The sequence below is a fragment of the Macaca fascicularis genome, chromosome 11, assembly GCF_037993035.2.
Source record: "Macaca fascicularis isolate 582-1 chromosome 11, T2T-MFA8v1.1".
NCBI lineage: Eukaryota > Metazoa > Chordata > Mammalia > Primates > Cercopithecidae > Macaca > Macaca fascicularis.
The window spans coordinates 59,498,756-59,520,223 of record NC_088385.1 but is presented as its reverse complement, the minus strand read 5'-3'; the positions used below and the strand labels follow the sequence as shown (position 1 = coordinate 59,520,223).

The following is a 21,468-nucleotide window of genomic DNA, read 5'->3' as shown; positions in this document are numbered from 1 at the left end:
GACCTGCCATCAGCTTTGCGATGTGAGATGAGGGTGAAGGGGCACCTCCTCCTAGGTGCTTCTCATAGGAAGATTTTAGTGTGAGGAGCTGCAAATGTTGAAGGCATGTGAGGCTTGTTTGCATGTATACATGCAAGGGCCTGGCTGAATGAATGGTCTATGTGTCTGCGTTCTGGATATTCCACGCAAGGGAAAACATGGCAATGACAGTGGTGACTGTGTGGTGTCTGGGCTTGGTTAGCTGCTGAGAGTGTCATCAGTACTCTTGGGGTACGATGTGTGGAGATCTCTTTGTGACCCTGGGGTAATAGGAGGCCTCACAGAAAGGGCTTGTAGTGATTCTTTGCGGGGTCCCATTTCCCTATGTGTCCTGGGGGAAGCTGAAGAAGTTAGTCTTACCATTGGAACATCACACCTTTTTAGAGGTGAAGCTCTTGAAAATTAAGTGACCTTCTAGAGGTACCTAGCTGGTTCCCAGCAGACATCTCAGTGTCTGGATAAATTTATTTACGGAGGCTGGGTGCGGTGGTTCACGCCCGTAATCCTAGCACTTTGGGAGTCTGAGGCAGGTGGATTGCTTGAGTCCAGGGGTTTGAGACCAGCCTGGGCAACATAGTGAGACCCTGTTTCTACAAAAACTACAAAAATTAGCCAGGCATGGTGGTGCACACCTGTAGTCTTAGCTACTTGGGGGGCTGAGGAGGGAGAAACACCTGAGCCCAAGAGGCAGAGGTTGCAGTGAGCCAAGATCACGCCACTGCACTCCAGCCTGGGCAACAGAGTGAGACCCTGTCTCAAAAAAAATTATTTACAGAAAAACAGAAAGTGATGCTGAAAATGCAGCTCCTCCACAGCAAGTGGGTTTGGCTGCCCAAGGTCTCAGTAGTAACCCTTATCATCCTTAAAGGGGGCTTCTGAGATTTTGGAATCCCAAGTGTCTAGCATAAGGCCTGACATGTGCTTGGTGCTCTGCAAATGTTTGTTGAATGACCAGTTGATTGATATTTACTCCCCTGCTTATATGGTTAGCTTTGAACTTTTGTGCAGAAATGTCTCATAGCAGATAAAAGTTTGAGACATCTTTAGCTAGTGGTTAAGTTTAAATGCAGGACTCAGGTGCATCTAGGATCTTTCTTGGGCAAAGGTCTGCTTGAGAGACATTTCTCTGTGGTTTTCTCTAATTCCCACCTGAGTGCAGTGTACCCAGGATTGTAAACATCTTCCTGGAGACTGCGTCTGCTGTAGAATGCTCACTAAGTACCTATGGAGAGCCCATGGTGCTACTGTACTTGCTGTACACAGAGCTGGCACCAGAAAATTCCCTTGAAAGCTCTTGGCAGCTCAGCCATCTCCCTCTGGTACCATAAATAGTTGAAAAAAATAAAAATTTCTCCAGAAAGCCTTCTAGGATCAATCACAATAGAATCCCACAAGGAAGGGATATCTACTTCACTGTCCAATCATTATCATTATTATTAAGTGGTGCCTGGCACATACAAAGTGCTAGTAAATGCCTGTAGAATGAACTGGGTCTTACCTGAACCCAGAAGGCAATGCATTGGAAAGATGCAGGCCTTGGGCTAAACTGGTAGGACAACAAGCCCTGAGTCCATGTGATTCATGGGATGTGCTCTGGGGCCATGGGGATGACTGAGAGAAGGCAGACCACAGGTGACCTTTTTCTCACAGGTATGAAGATGAGATTAACAAGTACACAGCTGCAGAGAATGACTTTGTGGTCCTGAAGAAGGTGAGGGGCCCCTTCCCAGCTTCCAACCCCAAAGCCCTGCTAACCTGAGTGGTTTGAGGGTGGAGGAGAGGCAGAAGCTTAGTGCTGTTGATCTGAGGACTTCTTGTAGGCCCTGCAAGTGAGGGCCAGAAAGAGGGAGGAGGCCAGACAGGGTTCAGGCCCCGGTGGCTCCCTGCCCACCCCTGCTGAAGGGTGTGAAGGTCCCAGCAGACTTTTGCCAAGTCCTTTCCTGATGGGTATGTAGGGTTTATGGATCTGATTAGGCCTTGAGTTGTGATTACAAAATGGACCAAGGGAAGAAATAATTTCTTTCTTTTTTCTATTAGGAGTGCATTCCCAGGAGTTACTTAAAGAAAGAGACATTGAGTGTGGCAAATTTAAATTGTCCCTCAGACCCCCTTCCTCACATATTCTTCTCCCCTTGTCTCAGGGTAAGGGCCCCAGCCCCAGACGTCATTCTTCCTCTCGCCTTACAGTCTCTTTGTGCCCTTCCCTGGTGTGCGTTCACCAGCCCAGCCTGCAGAGTACTTGGTTTAGCAATGTTAGGGGTGCAGCTGCCTGTGCCTGGATGGGGTCTCCTTTCCTCTGAGTGGGAGCTCCCAGGGGCAGGGCCCTGTGGCCCCTTCTTCCTGCCCCTTTCCATAATATGCAGGACTAGACAGAGCCACAGGTTGTCTAGTCTTGACAGTGACTGAATTATCTCCCAGGACGTCGATGCTGCCCACATGACCAAAGTGGAGCTGGAGGCCAAGGTGGAGAGGATGACAGGTTAGATCAACTTCCTGACAGCCCTCTATGATGCTGGAAGTCTCCCTCATTGCCGTTCCTCAGGACTCACCTGCCCTGCCTCCTAGAGGAGGGCATTTAGAAGTCCAGCAGGACTGTGGGTCTGTCTGTCCTGACCAGAGAGACACCGGCCCACCCTTGTGGGTAGTTCTGCTCTCTGCCTGGACCATTCAAACCTCTGCCTCCTCACCTTCTTTCCTCTGTTGTAGAAGTGGCCATTGCCTTCCAGAAAAGCCTCTAGTGGTGGTTCCTCAGTCCTGAGCACCCCTTTCCTGAGCTGGTGGCTTCCCGTGCTCTGCTGGGCAGCCCGGTGTGGGTCTGCTCAGGAGATGGCACGTTTGCTTGGCCCTGTGGGAGCTGTCCCAGATGCAGTCAGACACCAGCAACATGTCTGTGGTTCTTTCCATGGACAACCACCACTGCCTGGACCTGGGCAACATCATTGCCAAGGTCCGCACCCAGTACGATGAGATTGCCCAGAGGAGCAAGGCTGAGGCCAAGGCATTGTGCTAGACCAAGACGGGTGACAGCATCATGTAGCTTTGGAGAATATTGCTCCCCCATCAATCTACCTAGACAGTCCAGCATATCACCCAGGAAGTCTTAGTGTATGTGAGTGTGGGGCGTGATTTCACTTTGTGTAGGTGCTAGGCCTGAGTGTCATGATGGAAGCATAAGCCCACAGCCCTGGTCATGTTCTTGTCCTCCTCATCCACATCTGCTTCTTGATGCTCTCGATCTCTACCCACAACCTGTGGATCATCCTGTTGAGCAGACCCTGCCTCCAAGCCATTCTTCCCACATCTCCATATGGCAGTTACCTCATCTTCCCACTGATCTGGTCTTATTAACAGAAAGCTTTCTTCCCAGTCAGAAAGCTCTGACTTTTCTCTAACCCAGTGCTTCTCAACAGAGGGTGGGGAAGGTACGATTTTCCCCCATGGGACATTTGGAAATATCTGCAGGCATTTTTGACTGTCATACCTAAAAATGGGGAGGGGGTACTAACTGGCATCTAGTGGGTAGAGGCCAGGGATGCTGTAAACATCTTACAATGCATAGGATGCCAGCCTCTGCAAAAAGAACTGTTGTGCCCAAAATGTCAATAGCACCAAGGCTGACAAATTCTCAACCTAAATCTTTCTTGCTGCATCCCCTTTATTGTTATTTTGTGTTAGAAACTCTTCCATTTCTCCTCCACAAAGGCTCTGCATCTACGTGCGCTTCTGGTTTGATCACACCGAGGTGTTGAAGCCAGTATCTGGAACAGCCAAGGGAGGGGGATGGACAAAGTCTAACTCCACAGGCCCAGGGAATTCTGTACATTCCCTCCCATTCCCCAAATCTGAATGAGACAGAAGTGGTCCATATACATCTGACTCTTCCCCGGATTTTCTGCTGGTTAAGAAAGAAGCTGGCTCCATCATCTGGGATGTTTGCATTCAAGTGCCCACACTGTCACTCCATAGCTGGATGACTTTGGTCATGGAACTCAGGCAATCTGAGTCTCAGCTTTCCTTTTGTATAAGATGGGGATAATAATGCCTTTCTCATCAAGTTGTTGTGAGGACGAATGAGATAAAACAGAGGGTGGTGTGACTGCTCAACAAACAGTAGCTACTGTTCTGGAAGACAGGACTTCTGATGCAGGGAGAGAGCACAGGGTCTGCATACGCCTGTGCTCTGATTTTTCCATTTGTGGTATGAAGGTGTTGAAGCAGATGACCTATAAGACCCCTTTTCTGGAAATGTGACTTTTCTGGACATAGCTCGGGGAGCTTCAGACCATGGCCAGCAGGCATGGGGATGACCTGAGGAACACCAAGAGTGAGATCATGGAGCTCAACAGGATGATCCAAAGGCTGTGGGTGGAGATTGAGAGCATCGAGAAGCAGATGGGGATGAGGAGGACAAGAACATGACCAGGGCTGTGGGCTTATGCTTCCATCATGACACTCAGGCCTAGCACCTACACGAAGTGAAATCACGCCCCACACTCACGTACACTAAGATTTCCTGGGTGATATGCTGGGCTAGCGCTGAACTAAGATTGTTATGTGGATTTAGTTTCTGCTTCCCTGGGACTTGAAGGTTGATATGGGATAGAAACTGAATACAGATATCATTAGATGGTTGGAGAAAGAAGTTGACTGTTGAAGACTGAATTGGGGAAGTAGCCAAGGAAGCCCACATCTAGATGGGCTAAGGCAGAGGGAAGGTTTCTCTGATAATTCATGAAGACTTCCTGGAGGAGGGAAATTTTCAGAAGATGCTCAGTTTTTTCCCACAAAAAAGGAGAGAGGCACAGGAAGGGTCTGGCTCCTCCTGAGTTGGTACAGCCCCTTGAAGCCAGGTGTTTCTAATCCCATTCCCTGGTGAGCTAGGACCTAGATCCAAGCCCAGGCTTCTCTGCTGACCAGCTGTGTAGCCTTTAACCCTAGTGCCTGGGGTTTCCTCACTTATCCAACATCAGGTAACACAGGGCAAGCACACAGGATGGGCCATCAGTGAATGACACTCGAATCTAAACTGGACTCCTGGCTCCCCACACTAAGAACGCCAAGTTGCAGATGACCATCGCTGAGGCAGAGCAGTGCCGGGAGGTGGCCCTTAAGGACGCTAATGCCAGGCTTCAGGATATCAAGTATGGACTGCAGCAGGCCAAAGAGGACCTGGCCTTGCTGCTTTGCACGTACCAGGTGCTGATGAATGTCAAGCTGGCCCTGAACGTGGAGACCACCACCTACTGGACCCTCCTGGAGGACAAGGAGTGCAGGTGAGAGTCCGTCTGGTTCCCAGGAGGCCCGAAGCCTGGGGCTTTCCTGCTTGAGCATGCTGCCAGGTGTGGGAGCTATGCGTGCTGTCGGAGGTGGCGGTGGCCATTGGCAGGCACAGCCTCTTATTCAGGGCTGGGAGATGCTGTCACACCAAGAAAGCTGTGTTTCCTATGCCATATGAACACATTAGCGCCTTACCTGGGGTAGTGTCCTATGTTTTAGCTATACAATGTATGTCTGCAAAGATGAAGGGTCATAGACATAAATGTTACTTCTAGGCCATTTCTTTATTACTGCCTTAATTGTAAGTTTTTGAAGAGTGGGTTCCCGTACACTGGCACATGGGTATAGGGCTCTGTCCCATGTGGGTTCAAATAGCCTTTGCTAAATGAAGAGTATCCTGAGGAGGTGGAGAGGATGGGTGGGTCCAGAAATGTTCTGTGTCCTCTGGTCTGTATCTCCTTGGGAGATGTCAGTGGAAAGAGTAACACTTTAACCTTACCCAAGAGAAAGAACAATGTGTTTTATGATTTTCTGAGCACTCGTCCAGCTTATTTCTCACTCTCTACATCAATCAGGAGGGAATGGGAGTGGGATGACCAAGGCTCTCCTTGCTGTTGACCTAAGGAAGGCCATTTAGGGAGAGGGAGGAACTGAGCGAACTGTCTGATCTTCCCCACAGGGTGTCTGGGAGGTACCAGAGTTCGGTGAGCCTCGGTGAGTATTGGGTTATTTCTCTGGGAAGGGGCTGGAGGCCTCCGAATGCAGTTTCTCAAGCCATGTGCCAGCGCTGGTGCGGGGCCATCCAGCCTGCAGGCTGGAAGAGCTGTTGGTGGCGCTTTTGGAGACCTCCCCTCCCCTCCCTGAAGCCTGTCCTCCCCACGCCTTGCCGGATCTCCGCGGGGCGTCACCCTGGGGAAGACCTGCGGCCTGGGACTGTGGGAGGGGCTGGCGTGCGGAGCAGACACTGCCAGGCTCCCTGACCCCGACTCTCTTTGCAGAGATAGGTGCGGCGGCTGCGCCCTGGGAGGAGGAGCCGGAGCTGGGGCCCGCGGAGGTAGCGTGGGCCGCAGTGGCTGGGACTTGGGCGGGAGCTCCGCGGGGCGGTGAGGCTTCTCTGGTTCCGGTACTTCTGCGCCGCCAGCCGGGGTGGCGGCGGCGGCAGCAGCAGCGCGGCCAGCATCTCACAAAACTCCTCCCAGAGCCGGCGGTCCCGCCACAAATTCTGAACCCGGCGCCAGAGGCGTCCTTGGACCAGCCTCCTTCGCCCTCCGGCGGGCCCCGCTCTGAGCTCCCCCGCACCCCCGCGGGGCCCCTTCCCTCCGCTGCTTCTGACCTGTGCCCCGGAGCCCCGCATTCCCAGACGGCTGGCATCGCAGCAACCCGAAAGTTGCCGGGATGGATGAGTAGGCATAAACCCTCCTCTGCCGGACTCGGCGGCTCATGCCTGTAATCCCAGCACTTTGGCAGGCCGAGGCGGGAGGATCACTTGAGCCCAGGAGTTTGAGGCTGCATTGAGCTAGCATGGTACCACTGCACTCCAGCCTGGACAACTGAGCGAGACCCTGTCTTTAAACAAACAAACAAAATCTGAAAAAACATCCACCCACACAAGGCAGTGCCCACGTTCTGAGCCATGTCACCGCTTGTGCCCTGAAAGTGCCCCCACCCCAGCCAATGTCCCACTGCCTTATGGGACAGTTCCAACCGGCCCATTCCTCTCCCTGTAGGCAGGGCCTCCCCGGTCCCCACTTCCTGCTGGTGCTTTGATTTCCCAAGACTGGCACTTGTCCCATCTTGGCTTCAAGAAAGGAATTCTCTGTTCTGTACAATCTTCAATAAAGTGCGTTGTTTCAGACATCATGGTAGAGTTTTCATTCTGGATTCCAAGTCATTAAGACTTTCTTTGTGGCCAGTGGGTCGTTCACAGTCCCTTTCACACACACAGCTCTGGTCTGAGCTGGGAGGGGGATCCTGGGGAGGAAGTACTGAGAGTTCCCAGGCTGGAGGGGCAGGGCCTTTTCACCCAGGAGATACTATGGATGACATACATCCACCGTCCTAATTGTTCAGATTTGAATTCACAAACATTTCATTATATTTGAAAAAAGTTGTAGGTTAGATTTCCTTGTTTTTCTAGTAATTCGAAATACATCTGAAATTCTCCAGGAATCACAGCTAATTATAATCAAAGGAGTTGCTGGTAGTCAAACATTTTCAAAAGCAATTATAAAAATTCAAATGTTTTATGGCAAAAGTTATATATGCCGAGGATGTATGTTAACATGTTTGATATGATGTGGGGCGGAGCCTTCAAATATTGAGAGTTATGAGAACAAAGAACTTCAAATGGTCTGGTAACAGGTCACCCCCACCCTCATCCCTACCCCTACCGCAGATGAGAGTACAGAATCCAGGCAGATCCAGGAATACTTGGATAGAACAGAGGTTTGGTGCTGGGTATGGGGCATGCGAGTGGGAGAAGTAAAAGGTGAGCAAACATGCAAAGGCGTACATGCACGACAGCCTTCCTCGTAAAATACTAACCAGTGTGGGGGACTGAGGAAGGTTGTCAGAGACAGCGAGAAAGAGATAGTATTCCTTGATAACAGATCACAGAAACTCTTAGCTAAGTACACAAAAAGCTGAGAGAGATAGCCAAAGGCTCACCACACTAGAAAAACAGCACACAACTACAGCTTCAACAGAGAATGTTCCAGTTCTAAGGTGAAACATTTATCTGGGATAGTCTAAATCAGAGAGGAGGAAGCCTGGGAACTGTCCACTGCAGCTTGCACTGGGAGGGGCTATGGCTTCACCTCTCAAAAACAAGCACACTGTCCAAAGATTCTCTTTTCTCCATGCCCTCATTCTTATCCTTTATCTTTTTGATATAGCCATCCTAACAGGTGTGAAGTAATGTCTCATTGTGGTTTTGATTTGCATTTCTCTGATGGTTAGTGATGTTGAACACTTGTACACTGTGGGTGGGAAGGTAAATTGGTATAGTACGGCCATGATGGAAAACAGTATGGAGGTTCCTCAAAACATTAAAAATGGAACTACCATATGACCCAGCAACACCACATCTGAATATATATCCAAGAGAAATTAAATCACTATCTTGAAGAGACATCTGCACCTCCATGTTCACTGCAGCTTTATCCACAATAGCCAAGATACGAATTCAACCCAAGTGTCCACTGATGGATAAATGGACAAAGAAAATGTAGAATATATACACAATGGGATTTTAGTTAGCCATACAAAGGAAGAAATCTTGTCAGTTGCAACAACATAGACAAACGGAGGACATGATGCTAAGTGAAATAAGCCACACTTTGAAAGACAAATATTTTAGCTGGGCGTGGTGGCACATGCCTGTGATCCCACCTACTTGGGAGGCTGAGGCATGAGAATCACTTGAACCTGGGAGGTGGAGGTTGCAGTGAATATTTCAGCCTGGGTGACAGAGCAAAACCCTGCCCTATCTCAAAAACAAAACAAAACAAAACAAAAACCACAAAACCTTAGAATCTCACTACATGTGGAATCTAAGACAGTCAAACTCATAGAAATGGAGTGAAGGGTGATTGCCAGGGGTTGGAAGTAGGGGTGGGAGAAATGGGGAGATGTTGGTTAAAGGGTATGAAATTTCAGTTATGATGAAATTTTCTCTATGGTGAACAAGTTCTCTAAATGAACAAGAAAAAGCGAGCCCACATGTGCCTCTTAAGCAGTGAATGCAGCTTGGAGAGATTGTCCTTTAGCTTAATGACAGAGGAGATAATTTTGGCTTGTTTCAAACTCATCAATAATTGCCATGTTCCTTTAAATAGATGATTAAAGAAAAGCTTGTCTGCATCTTTTATATGATTTACAATATATTACGGGGTCAGAGTTTCCTGCTTATGGCAACATTCTAATTTAAGGGAAGCTGGATGGAAAATGCAGTTTGGTTAATAGAAATTTGCTTTTGTCATAATATAATAATCGCTAAAGTGGATGATCTCTTGTTACTTGCCTGACATGTGCTGAGCTTTATCTGAATTAACCCATCTAATCTTCACAGCCCTGTGAGGTAGTCAGTGTTATGGCCTCTGCTTCACAAAAGAGGAAATGAAAGCACAGAGAGATGAATGAACTCGTCCAGGGTCACATAACTAGAAGGGATGGCACCAGGATTCAAACTCCAGCAGGCCTAACCTGAAGCCCTCCTAAATTGCCCCATAAAGCAGAAGATAAGATAGTACAGCAAGAAACTCTCAGGCTTTGGAACCCAGCTGCCAGGTGTAATCTGGGCCCACTCCTTACCAGGAGTGTGTGACCTTGAACAGGCTGCTTGGCCATCCTCCTGACCCCTCACACAAAAGTCATCAGTAAAATGCAGTTGTGTGGATGGAATCATGTCATCTGTTTAATTCTTAGCACATTGTAAGAGCTCAATAAAGGGTCATCACTGATTATGGCCAACATTTCGGGAACCTGTCTATTCTTTAAATGAAGAGAATAACACACTGCAAATTCCTTACGGTTATAAAGCACTGTAATCTCTCCCACCATGGTCAAGTGAGACATGAACCTGGAATTGATGGCAGGTCTCATATTACCCTCAGGGACTTGGGATGCTGGTCCCACCCCACCACTAACTAGCCCTGTAACCTTGAGACTGGCCCATCCTCTTTGATCCAACATATAGAAGCATTCTTTGCCCAGACAGCGCCATTCCTCTGCTGGGACCTCACTGTTTCTTTTGGAATTCAATCCAAGTCTAACCTGTAGCCTTATTTTCCTTTGGGGCCACACCTGCCTAGCTGCTCCCTTTGCTTCAGAGACAAGAGAGTTGCCAGGCTGAGGCACAAAAATCACTTGAACCCGGGAGGTGGAGGTTGCAGTGAGCATTTCAGCCTGGGCGAATTATAAACAAATAAATGGTTGTATAAATAAATAAATAAATGGTTGTATAAATAGTCATGACTTCCAGCATGTTGGATGGAAGAGCTTTGGCATGCTTGGCACAATATTGTCTCTGGATCTTTGCCATGGGAATTTGCAAGCTGCCCTTAGTGAGGCCTCTAGACAATATCCAGGCCCAAGAGCACCTATTGGGTTTACCGAGAAGGAAGGAGACTGCCCGATTCTTATGTTCTAGGCAGACTCTGAGATTCTAGTTAAACGGATGTCAAAGTGGCATCCAGGCTAGTTTTGGGCGTCAGGAGGAGCTTAAGGCCCTAGTTGTTGCCCCAAACACACACCCTAACCCAGAAATCAGAGGATTCACCAGAGATGTTCCTGTGTGCCTGGCACCACATTCCCACCCCTGCATTCAGGCTTGTTAGAGATTGAAGGTGGAACACCCCATACATCTATCTCTCCCAGGCTGCAGGAGAACAGAGGCACCTGGGAATTTCCCACAGGACTCCTTATTCTTTCTGAATTCAGAGGGAGGGGAAGGTAGCCAAGCTCTAGTTCTATCTGCACCACCAACTTTTTTGGGTAACTTTGGCCATGTCCTTGTCTTTGTACCCATTTCTTCCTTGTAAAATGAAGGACTGGGCTGATACTGTCCATCATATGTTTGGCTGTGATGCTCTTATGCAGGAAGAAGAGTGGGCCAAGGGTGGGCAAGCCAAGGCTAGGAGATTCTATTCAGTCACAAGAGGTTTCTCTCCCTGATATGTGTCACATCACTGCCTCCACTGTGCTGACGACAGGTCAAAATGCTCTCATTTCAAGGAGATTAAAGGCCACTATTCCTAGACCAGGGTTGCAGCTGTCCACTCTCTCCTTGGTGGGGACTGGTGAGTGAGAGTCTCCCTCCCTTCCTTTTTCCAGCCCCACGCCCCTGACACACCTCTGTGATATCCACTTCCAGACTCTGGGAAATGTAGGGTGAGGTGGGGGATAGAACTTTGGTAGCTGCTCCTGCTGGTCACACCAGCAGCTCTTCTGAACCCTGCTTCCAGCTGCTGTCTGGAACTGTGATCCAGGTGGCTGATAGTTTGCTCTGGGCCTCATCCTCTTGGCAGCCCTGGGTTTCAGTAACTGGGAGATTTACTGGGCTGGGGGAGCTGGAGCCTTCAACTAATTCCCCATTTTCTTTTAAGGTGGCAGGTGGGGAGAGGAGGAAGCGGGCACATCTTTCTCCAAGGACCCCATCTCTTCTGCAATACATGTAAGTTCCAAAGTGGGAATGCCTGGGTTCAAATCTCCATTCCTCTATTTTCATTAGTGTATTCTTGGACAAGATTCTTGTTCCAAGTCTCGCTTTGTCCATTTGCAAAATGAACATAGTAAGAATATCTTCCTTATGATGTTGGTATTTAGATTTCATGAGACCTTCCACGTTATAGACTCAGCACAGTGCATGGTCCATGGAAAGCACCTGGTGAAGTTCACTATTATGATAATGATCATTACTCCTATCTGTGTCCTTAGACTGAATGGAATCTCAAGAGGCCATTTCATTTCTCCTTCTGTTTCCTCCAGGCCAGTGGTCCCCAAACTTGCTGCACATTAAAACCACCTTTTAAAAATTCTAAAGTTCAGACTATAGCCCCAGACCAATTAAACTCCACCCCTTAGGTGTGGGCCCAGGCACCAGTGATTTTGAAGCTTTCTAGCTGATTCCAATGTGAGCCAGTTTGGAAACCGCTGCTGTCTGCAGTCTAACCAGCTGAGGAGTTTCTTTTAGGGGTAGTGATTCGTCCTAGGAACATTATTTACCCACTAATATTGATTTGAGTTGAAACACTTCCTTTGAGACAAGCAAAATCTCTCATGTTTCACTTTAAGTCATTTTTTTCTCTTCTGAGGAAGTAGAGAATAGCTATCACCCTCCACCAAAAGCTTGGTTAGTGAGTGTATTCCCTCTCCCCTCCCAAGCCCTTCAAGGGATGACAGCGGCCCAGCAGGGGCCATCAGCTGATGGGAGGTAGATGAGGATGTTGGCATTGGATGCTGAAAGCTGATCATAGACAGAGATCAAAGAAGCTTCCTAAACTCTGCTGTCTGGGACTTCCTTTTTTATTTTATCACAATGGAATACTTTCACATTCAGCATGAGAGTATATAGAAACCAGGTGAGTGCTGAACAAATTCTACTCAAAGACATTGCTGGAACCCTCTGTGACCCAAGCCAAACTCAGGCCTCAGGGTTTCCCAGTTGCTCCCTCGAGGCAAGGGGGCCTCTTCCTGGCTCCCCCATCCCACCCCTTCACATGCCCATTCCTTCCTCTAGGCCTTGGCACAAGCAGTTTCTCTGGTCCTTTCCAGTCCCAGTCCCTACTGTAGAGCACCCTCCCTACTGGCCTACAGTACATCCTTCAAGGTTAGCTTGAGCTTACCTTTGCTTCTGTGAAGCCTTCTCCAGCTGCTTCTCTTTCTAAAAACTCTCATCGCACTCATAGGTCTCAATGCTGTAGCCATAGCCACACAATAACACCACTCGTAAGAGCAAGCCTTTCAAAATATTTGTTGTCTTCAAGTGCTCTACTTAAGGGTCAGATGAACAGGGCTCAGGGAACTCAGTGATTAGTTCAATCATAAAACTGGTACATGGGGGAGCTGGGCTTTAACTTCAGGGGCACTTAATTGTGGGCCCCAAGCTCTTGGTTATCCAAGCTGTCCACGTGTCTTCACTTTAACTCAGTCAGGTAGGCCTTTGTTATTGGCCCACTCTGCCCAGCAGTTGCGAGAGGAAAGCTGATCCTGGTCCATGAAGTTTTTTCCCAAAAGCAAGGAGCTTCCTATCTGTTTAGGTGGCAGTAGAGACAGATGTGAAGGGGTTAATTATGTGCATTCTTCATGAGGGGGAGGTGGGGTTGAAAGTGAGTGGTGCAGCCGGAGAGAGACAGGAGGGTTCACAAGGAGGGGTTGGGGGAAGGAACCCCACTTGTGTGACTCCTTGGGGCTTACAAAGTGCTCTTCCATATTTGTTCTTAGCTATTCATTACAATCACTCTGCGAAGCTGTATGTGTGTGTGTGTGTGTGTGTGTGTGTATATATATATATAGAGAGAGAGAGAGAGAGAGAGGGAGAGAGAGAGAGAGAGAGAGACAGACAGACAGACAGAGTCTCTCCCTCTTTTGCCCAGGCTGGAGTGCAGTGGCGCCATCTCGGCTCACTGCAACCTCCACCTCCCAGGTTCAAGTGATTCTCCTGCCTCAGCCTCCCAAGTAGCTGGGATTATATATTTTTGTATTTTTAGTAGAGACAGGGTTTCACTATGTTGGCCAGGCTGGTCTCAAAACTCCTGACCTCAGGTGAGCCACCCACCTCTGCCTCCAAAAGTGCTAGGATTATTGTTGTGAGCCACTGCGCCCGGCTGGCTACTATTTTCTTTATTTTAGAGGTTAGGAAACTGAGGTTCAAGGAGTCAAGTGTCCTAGCCATGGGGCTAGGAGGGGGAGGAGCTAGGAGTCAGAGCTGGGTTTCAAGATGCCCAATTCAAGGATCTGTTCTCCATACCCCTGCTGTTTTCTGTCTGGGACCTACTATCCCTTCTCCATAACCGCCCCCATTTTCTCCGCCAGACCCCTGCTTCTTCCCCCTACTCTGTTCTCTCTGCCTCTTCTCTGATACCTGACTCAGAATCCTGGTCTTTAGGCAGCTTTCTCACACGAACCCACCCCATTCCCTAGCTTCACCTCCCTTTCCTTCCTCTGCTTCTACTGGTTCTCTCCTTGTCACTCTGTGCTGGAGGCTAGGCCCTCACTTCCCTCTTCTGCCTTAGGGTTAGGAGTATGGCTGTGTGGACCATAGGTGCCTAGGACTACGGTGAGCAACAGTTCTGATTTGCCCAGGTATATCTTGGTTTAAGTACTGAAAATCTCAGGCAAAGTAGGACAGCTGTCATCCCACCAGGATCTGTGAGCAGCTATTTCTGCCTGTTTAGTGATTCCAGTGCTCTTTGCTTTTTTCCTCCCCACATGACTTACAGCTTTGAATTCTGAGAAGTAGACACTTTGGTTCCTGAAGTGTCTGAGGCTCTAGAGTAGGCAGTTTGCCTAAGATGACACAGCCAGCCAGCAGCAGGGCTTCTGCCTATACATTTCAGGCTCACTGCCTCCTCTATCCCACAGTGTCTCCTGGATGACCCACTGAACAGATAACATGCACGGAATGCAGAGGTTCATGAGAAGAGGGCGTGGAAGCTTGGAATTGTCCTTGGAGCCTTTCCCTGCCCCAGGATGGCTTCTCACTCTGGCTCCCCCACACTGCTCTTGTTTTTACCACCTGTTCTTCCCCACGTCTATTGGGATTTCTGCCACAACTTTCTTTTCTTTTCTTTCTTTCTTTCTTTTTTTTTTTTTTCTTGAGGTAGAGTTTCACTCTTGTTGCCCAGGCTAGAGTGCAATGGCGCGATCTCGGCTTACCGCAACCTCCACCTCCTGGGTTCAAGCGATTCTCCTGCCTCAGCCTCCCGAGTAGCTGGGATTACAGGCATGTGCCACCACACCTAGCTAATTTTTTGTATTTTTAGTAGAGACAGGATTTCACTGTGTTAGCCAGAATGGTCTCGATCTCCTGACCTCTGCATTTTTTTTTTTTTTTGTGAGAGTGCAGGCTGGAGTGCAGTGGCATGATCAGGGTTCACTGCAGCCTTGACCTCCCAGGCTCAATTAATCCTCCTACCTCAGCCCCCCTGACCCCTGGGAGCTGGGACTACAGGCGTGTGCTTGTAGCAAAAAATTAAAGCCTGGTTAATTTTTTGTATTTTTAGTAGAGACGGGGTTTCGCCATATTGGGCAGGCTGGTCTTGAACTCCTGGGCTCAAGTGATCTGCTCGCCTTGACCTCCCACAGTGCTGGGATTACAGGAGTGAGCTATCACACCTGGCCTTCTGCATTCTTAATTCTTATGAGTTCACAGCACAGACTCCATCATGTAGTTTGCCTTTTCCCTTTAATATGGTACAAGTCATTTCTGGTTCTGCTGCAGCGTCTCCAACAAGATGATTTAAAATAATTGTATCCAACTGGGCAAGCCATCACAGCCATTTTTCTAAGGCTGGAGATTTTTTCCCCAAGTTAAAAAAATTATCATTACATTTTGGATGAAAGCCACAGCTATTTGAGTCCAGAGGGAAAACACACATTTTTTTGTTAGCGTACACTGATGATCACTGAATGAGCTTCTCCTCAGGATGCTGTCTGGGACGTGCTTCTCAGAGTGTGAGCACAGATCAGTGCTGGTCTACAGCGCTTTGTTATTGCCTTGTGGTAAGCACAGAATTTGAGAGTAGCCTTTTAGAAAATTATTATTATTGTTGCTATTTTTAGCAGTTAAACAATGTTTTGCTTGCTGAATCTAAAAATCAAAAAAATTGGGGCTTGCATTTCGTATATCTCTTAAAAATTATCTTTAAGAGGTAATTCATTTAATTCTATTTTACAAAAGTATTGTCTATAAAGAACCAGAAATGATAAAACAGAAAGAGAAATAGGGATGGTTTGTCTTCTGGTCTAGAAGACAATATTAGGTACTGGTAGATGCTCAACAAATCTTGAACCACTGATTTTTGGTGCTGAAGTACCTTGTGTGGTTTTGTGTTTGAGGAGTCTGAGGCTTATCAAGCAACACACAACGTGAATGACCTTGGGTAGAATCTGTGGGCCTACACTTGTACTCAGTGACCGCAATATTGCACTTCCATGTGATAAAATTTTGGGTGCTCATGGTGATAACTTCAGGGAGCAGAAGCAGTGCGTGGGGAGATGGGAACAAAACTTTTGCCCCACCAGGACAATGCTATGACAGAAAGTATTTCCACCTCTGTCCCAGCTGTTGTCCTGAGGTCTCCAGACACTATCTAACTTTGCCCCAGATCTCCCAGGTACACCCCAGAAACAAACAGCTCAGTGGTGGAGTTTCTTAGGAAGAGATGAACTGACGATTTGGGGGGAATCTGTATAGGAGTTTCCAGCAATGAGGTCCTGAGAGATTATTGCACTCTGATCTCTAAATGGCAAGAGATGAATGATAAATGATCGAGTTGGGGAAGTTTGTCTGCAGTCTGATTTCTGCAACTCATAGGTATGAGGTTTTAAACAGATGTTGCTGGCAGGCAAACTAAACATTAATACTCCCCTTTCAGGATTGTAAAGATGCCCAGCCCAGCAATGTGTGTGTGTCTATATATAGAGACGGAGCCAGATCCCTTCCAAAGGAGTCAGAGCTCCTTTCCTCTCTGGTCTCTGCCTCCTTCCTGCCAGGCTGTTTCTCTTGCCTGCTTATCTGGATGCTCCAGCAACCATGAGCCGCCAATATAGTTCTCAGTCCGCGTTTAGCTCAAGGAGCCGGCAGGTTTATCGCACCAGCTTTTCTGCAGGCTCTGGTGGTGGGAGTCGGGCTGTGGGTTCTGTGTGTTATACTCGAGGGAGGTGTGGTGGTGGTGGATATGGGATCCGTGGAAGGGGGTTTGGCTCTAGGAGCCTGTATAATCTGGGTGGCAGTAGAAGCATCTCCTTTAGTCTAGTGGGGAGGAGTGCCAGTGGTTTCTGTCAGGGTGGGGGAGTAGGGGGATTTGGAGGGGTCAGGAGCTTTGGGATTGGCAGCATTGGTGCTGGTGGCTTTGGAGGTGGTAGCTTTGGAGGAGGTGGTTTTGGGGGTGCTGGATTTGGGGCTAGCAATTTTGGGCTTGGGGGTTTTGGTCCTTCTTGTCCTCCTGGGGGTATCCAAGAGGTGACCATTAACCAGAGCCTCCTAGAGCCACTTCACCTGGAGGTGGACCCTGAAATTCAGAGGATCAAGACCCAGGAGCGGGAGCAGATTATGGTTCTCAACAACAAGTTTGCCTCCTTCATTGACAAGGTGAGCACCTCAGGGGCAGGGAGGGTCATTGGTCACTGACCAAATGACTGAGAGAGATTACACCCTGCCACCTCTCAGCACATCGTGCAGTTTCAGCTTGGTGGTGATACCTGGGACCTTAGGAAATCATTTACCCCATTTGGGCTTCAATTTGTCTTCTTGTGGGGATTTAATTCTATCTTTTCCTTTTGGCAGGAAAGGAGGTAAGCAGTGTGAAAATACTCAACAGATACATGGTGTAGTACCCTCATTCTCTTTCACAATTATTCACTTTCCATCCACCCATCCACCCATGCACCCATCCATCCATCCATCCATCTATCCATCTATCCTCATCCACACAATCCATTTATATACACACACACACATGTTCATCCGTTCATTCACTCATCCATCAAGCCACTCAACTATCTACCCATGCATCCATCCACCCATTCAGCCCACAAATATTTTCTAAGCATCTATGATAGGGCAGACACTGTGCCAGATGCTACAGGTGACTAGGACACAGGGACTGACGTCTAAAGGGAAGAGAATTACGACAATGCGTGTGAAGTGTGTCAATAGGGGAAGTACTCTCTGGGACATGGTAGCTCAAAGGAGGGTGTGATGAGCTCTGCCTGCTGAGTCTGGAAGACGGATAAAAAGTTAAATGGGTTCTAATTTTAGTATATGTGCTGCCGGAGCGAGCACAAGTTAAATGGGTTCTTAGGGCAGAGGGGGTTTTCAGGCAGAAGGACCAGGAGGCATGAAAGTGTGACACCTTTCAAACGGTTGGTCCCTTTCACACACGATAGGGAATTTCAAACGGTTACAATTCCTGGAGAAAATGGGATACCAGGGGGTGGATGAGAGAAGCAGAGATGAAGCCACAGAGCCAGGGCAGGAGAAGCAGGCAGGGCATGGTGAATGCCCTGGTGGTGGGTATCTCTTGGGGCTAAAGTCAACAGCATGCAATGTAGGGTTCTGTCTGAGTTCCCCCTTTTGGCTCATCAAGGGCCAAGGATGGGCCAGATGGAGACACAGAAGCCCCTGTCCCTAGTTCCCTATTGAAACTTCAGATTAGGTCCAAAGCAGCAACAGAGGCTGGTGAACTCACCATGGTGAAGACCTCCTTCCAGCATCTCCTTTTGTCTGGAGGTCAAGGTACAGCGGCCACTAGCACCTCTCCAGGAGGAATTTTGCCTTCAGGGATGCAGTGGGAAGCCCCACAGAGCACCAAGGCCACTTGCACAGTCAGTGACTTTCCCTCAGTCACCACAGGAGTTCAGTGCTGAGGCCAGAGCTTGACCTGTGGCCTGACTGTAGGGTAGCTGTGGCCAGAGGCCATGCTGGGTGGCAGGGCAGGCCTCTGATATCTGGGCAGATGCTGGGGATGGGACAGTGTGTGAGCAGGTGGAGGAGGGTGAGGCTGCCGAAGAGGAGCGCAACACAGCAGAGTGCTCCTGTGGCTTCTGATCACGCTGCGTGGGAAATGTGGCTGAGTACCACCATGCTTCAGGCACAGGTGGGGGTTAGAGGGTTTCACTGGAGCAAGGAGTCGCTACTGGGAGCTCACGACTGGGCCAAGAGAGGAGCAGGGAGGAGAGAGGGCTGGGAAATAACCACAGGCCGCTGGCAACTGACCTCTTGAGGCTCATCCAATTGTGGCCTCTGCCATGAACAGGGTGTCTGTCCAGTTGCATGGCATGGGGCAGGGGGCAGAGGCTAAGGTGCAAGAGACCTGGGTCTCCTGTCCTTTGAAGGGCATGGCCTGTGATGACTATGAGGAGAGGCTCCTCAGCCAGGTGGGTTGTGGCCTGACTGGAAGGTAGAAAGCTTCTATGACAGGTGACTTCTGACTCTGCTTTCCAAACTTGTCTTCCTGCTTTCACCCTTGACCCTTGTATAGCCTATGCTTGACACCACAGCAGAGCCATCCTTTAAAAGCATGTCACACCACTCTTCCATTTGAATCCTCCAGTGGCTTCTTGTCTCAACTGAAGGAAAAGCCCAAGTCCTATAAGGCCCTATATTATTTGCCCTTTACCCTGCGGCTGCTGCTAAGCCCACACTTACATTTGTGGAATCAGGCCACATTGCCCTCCCTGGGTGGGACAGTTTTCAGGATACAACTGCTAGTGAGCAGATTGAGGCCTGGAAAATAGCCTCCAGGCTTCCAACTCATTGTTGTCTCCAGTGTCCTGTGCCCCTCTTCCTCCTCAGCTGCTCTTCTCTTGCTCACCAGCATCCAAGGCTCAGTTCTGTCTCAAGGTCTTTGCACCTGCCATTCCCTCTGCTTGGAACTCTTCCCCCCAAAGAGAGGCCCACCTTCCTCCCTTACCTTCTGTGGGTCTTTGCTCAGATGCCACAGTTTCAGTGGGGACTTCCCTGACCACCACTTCAGCGTTCCTATGCCCCGGCCCTGTGTGACTCCATAGTCCCTGCAGCTGTCTGAGGCACTGTATTTTTTTACATGATTGTTTCTTTATAGTTATCTCTCTAAATAGAATGCAAACTCCTAGAAAGCAGGGATTTTGCCTGTTTTGCTTATTACCAAATCCCTAGCACCCAGAATAGTTCCTGACACATGAGAGTTGCTCAGTAAATAGAAGCTGGATGACAAATTGGGTCAGCCCCTCGGGTCAGTGCTGGATGCTCAGAGAGTGGAAATGGAGCCAAAGGCTTTCTAGAACCAATGACGAGGGGATAGGGCCTCAGGAAGGAAAGGAGGGGTCCAGCTCTTCCCCCTGGGACACTGGGCTGGCCTTGTTCAGCTGATCCTTAGACCTCTATGCCAGGGGTGGCGAGTGGTCTGGATAGCCCACACCAGCAGGCAATTTTAAAACCTTTTGCACTTCATGAGTACATGACACTTTTTGTCTTCTCTGTGTTGGGCGTTGTGTGTCCATGGGTCCACTGTGTCCCCTGGAGAACAAAGTAGATATAGGCCTGCCCTCAGGGGGTCCAGTGCAGCCCGGGAGAGAGATGCTCGCACACTGCTGCATGACTGCAAGTCTCAACAGATTTAGAAAGGCAAGGAACAAGGGGCTGCAAAGGGGACACACTGGTGGGATGCCACCTCAGGTGAGGTCTAAAGGGTGAGTAGGAGTTTACTGGGCAAAGAGTTGAGGAGACCTGGAGTGCTGAGGGCACTGGGAGGTCCCTGTGCAGGGGAGGGGCACTGAAGCAGAGGGTGGGCGAGAAGGTCGCTCAGCAGCATGCCTCATTCCATCTGTGGTAGCTGAGCTGCCTTTGAGTTTTGCTGGTAGGACACAGACCAGGAGTGTTTTGGGGAACCTGGGGAAAAACACAGTGGCTTTCACCGATTGTTCTAGTGGTTAAGGCACTCCCTGCAGCCAGACTCTGCCTTTGCAGTTTGGGTGGCCTGATGAGAACCACAGTGTCTTCTATGAGCTCCTGGGATATTGCGGGTGGGTACCTGGGCTAAAGCCAGAACACCCAGAGTTGTGTCACTGCTCCCTCGTTGTTTTATGTGGAGACTCTCCATGGGACCACAGGATTCTTTCTTTTGGTCCCACAATGCCACTGCCACTGAGCGCAGTGAATGAGTGCTGAATTGATTTCTTCACTCCCTGGGAGTGCCACCACAGAGTAAAAATAGAGAGTGGCAGGAATTTCTCACGGTGTTGTGAGCTGTGCTGACAAGCCTGGGAGAGCTGCTTGCCTAATCTCTTGCTTTGATAAGGCCAGCAAAAATGAGCCATGGGAGGTGGTGCTGTCTGCAAACATTTTCCAGCCTAGAGTCAGAATCCAAAGGGAGCTAACCAGGGTTGGCCCCTCAGACGGGCAGATTCTCAAGGGCCAGGGGATTTGGGGGACCCTCACTAGTGTCACGTGGTAAGGGAGTGTCTTCAGAGTTCCGTTCCGACCACGCAAAGCAGTGGGTTTGCCCCTTTACACAGTGCCCGGAGGAGGAAGCTGGATTCCGGAGGGTGTGTGTTTTTGCGCGTGCGCGCCCGCATGCGGCCGAGCAAACTCTGGAGGCAGCACCACTGCTTCTATCAGGGCACTAGAGTGGAGGCTCCACAGTGTGTAGCTGGCTGAGGAAAGGTGGAGGCTGGTCACTACCATGCCAAGGACGAGCCACACACTTTGCACAGCCAGCTGCCTTACTGGGCCCCTTATCTTACCTTCATATCCACAGTTCTGGGAGAAGAGGTGGTGAAAATATTAGGTGATGTCCACTCTCCATTTCCCGGGAAATAGCAAGTGGGTAGTTCTCAAACACCTGACAACCCAAGTCCTCACTTTGGGGCACTTGACTGCATTAGACTTTTAAAAGAATGAGAACATTTGCCTTAAAAATTCTGTCTGCGTTATAAAAGCATTTAAATGAG

At 49.1% G+C, this 21,468-nt stretch overlaps 2 protein-coding genes across 2 annotated transcripts in view; both read left to right on the top strand.

Annotated features, from left to right (window-relative positions):
* The first annotated feature begins 275 nt into the window (after positions 1-275).
* LOC102121355 (keratin, type II cytoskeletal 2 oral-like) lies at positions 276-9,393 on the top strand. The gene is given in 11 exon segments (XM_074007697.1): positions 276-304; positions 1,690-1,750; positions 2,458-2,552; positions 2,890-3,042; positions 3,742-3,793; positions 4,306-4,429; positions 5,090-5,312; positions 5,996-6,030; positions 6,315-6,719; positions 7,712-7,804; positions 9,386-9,393. Coding segments are annotated over 11 exon segments (1,278 nt in total).
* Positions 9,394-16,480: 7,087 nt separating this feature from the next.
* Positions 16,481-21,468, top strand: part of KRT1 (keratin 1) — a 28,995-nt gene continuing 24,007 nt past the window's right edge. Inside the window, exon 1 of the mRNA XM_065524236.2 lies at positions 16,481-17,128. Coding sequence (XP_065380308.1) covers positions 16,571-17,128 — 558 coding nt within the window. The 5' untranslated portion in view covers positions 16,481-16,570. The remainder of the gene's footprint in view (positions 17,129-21,468) is intronic.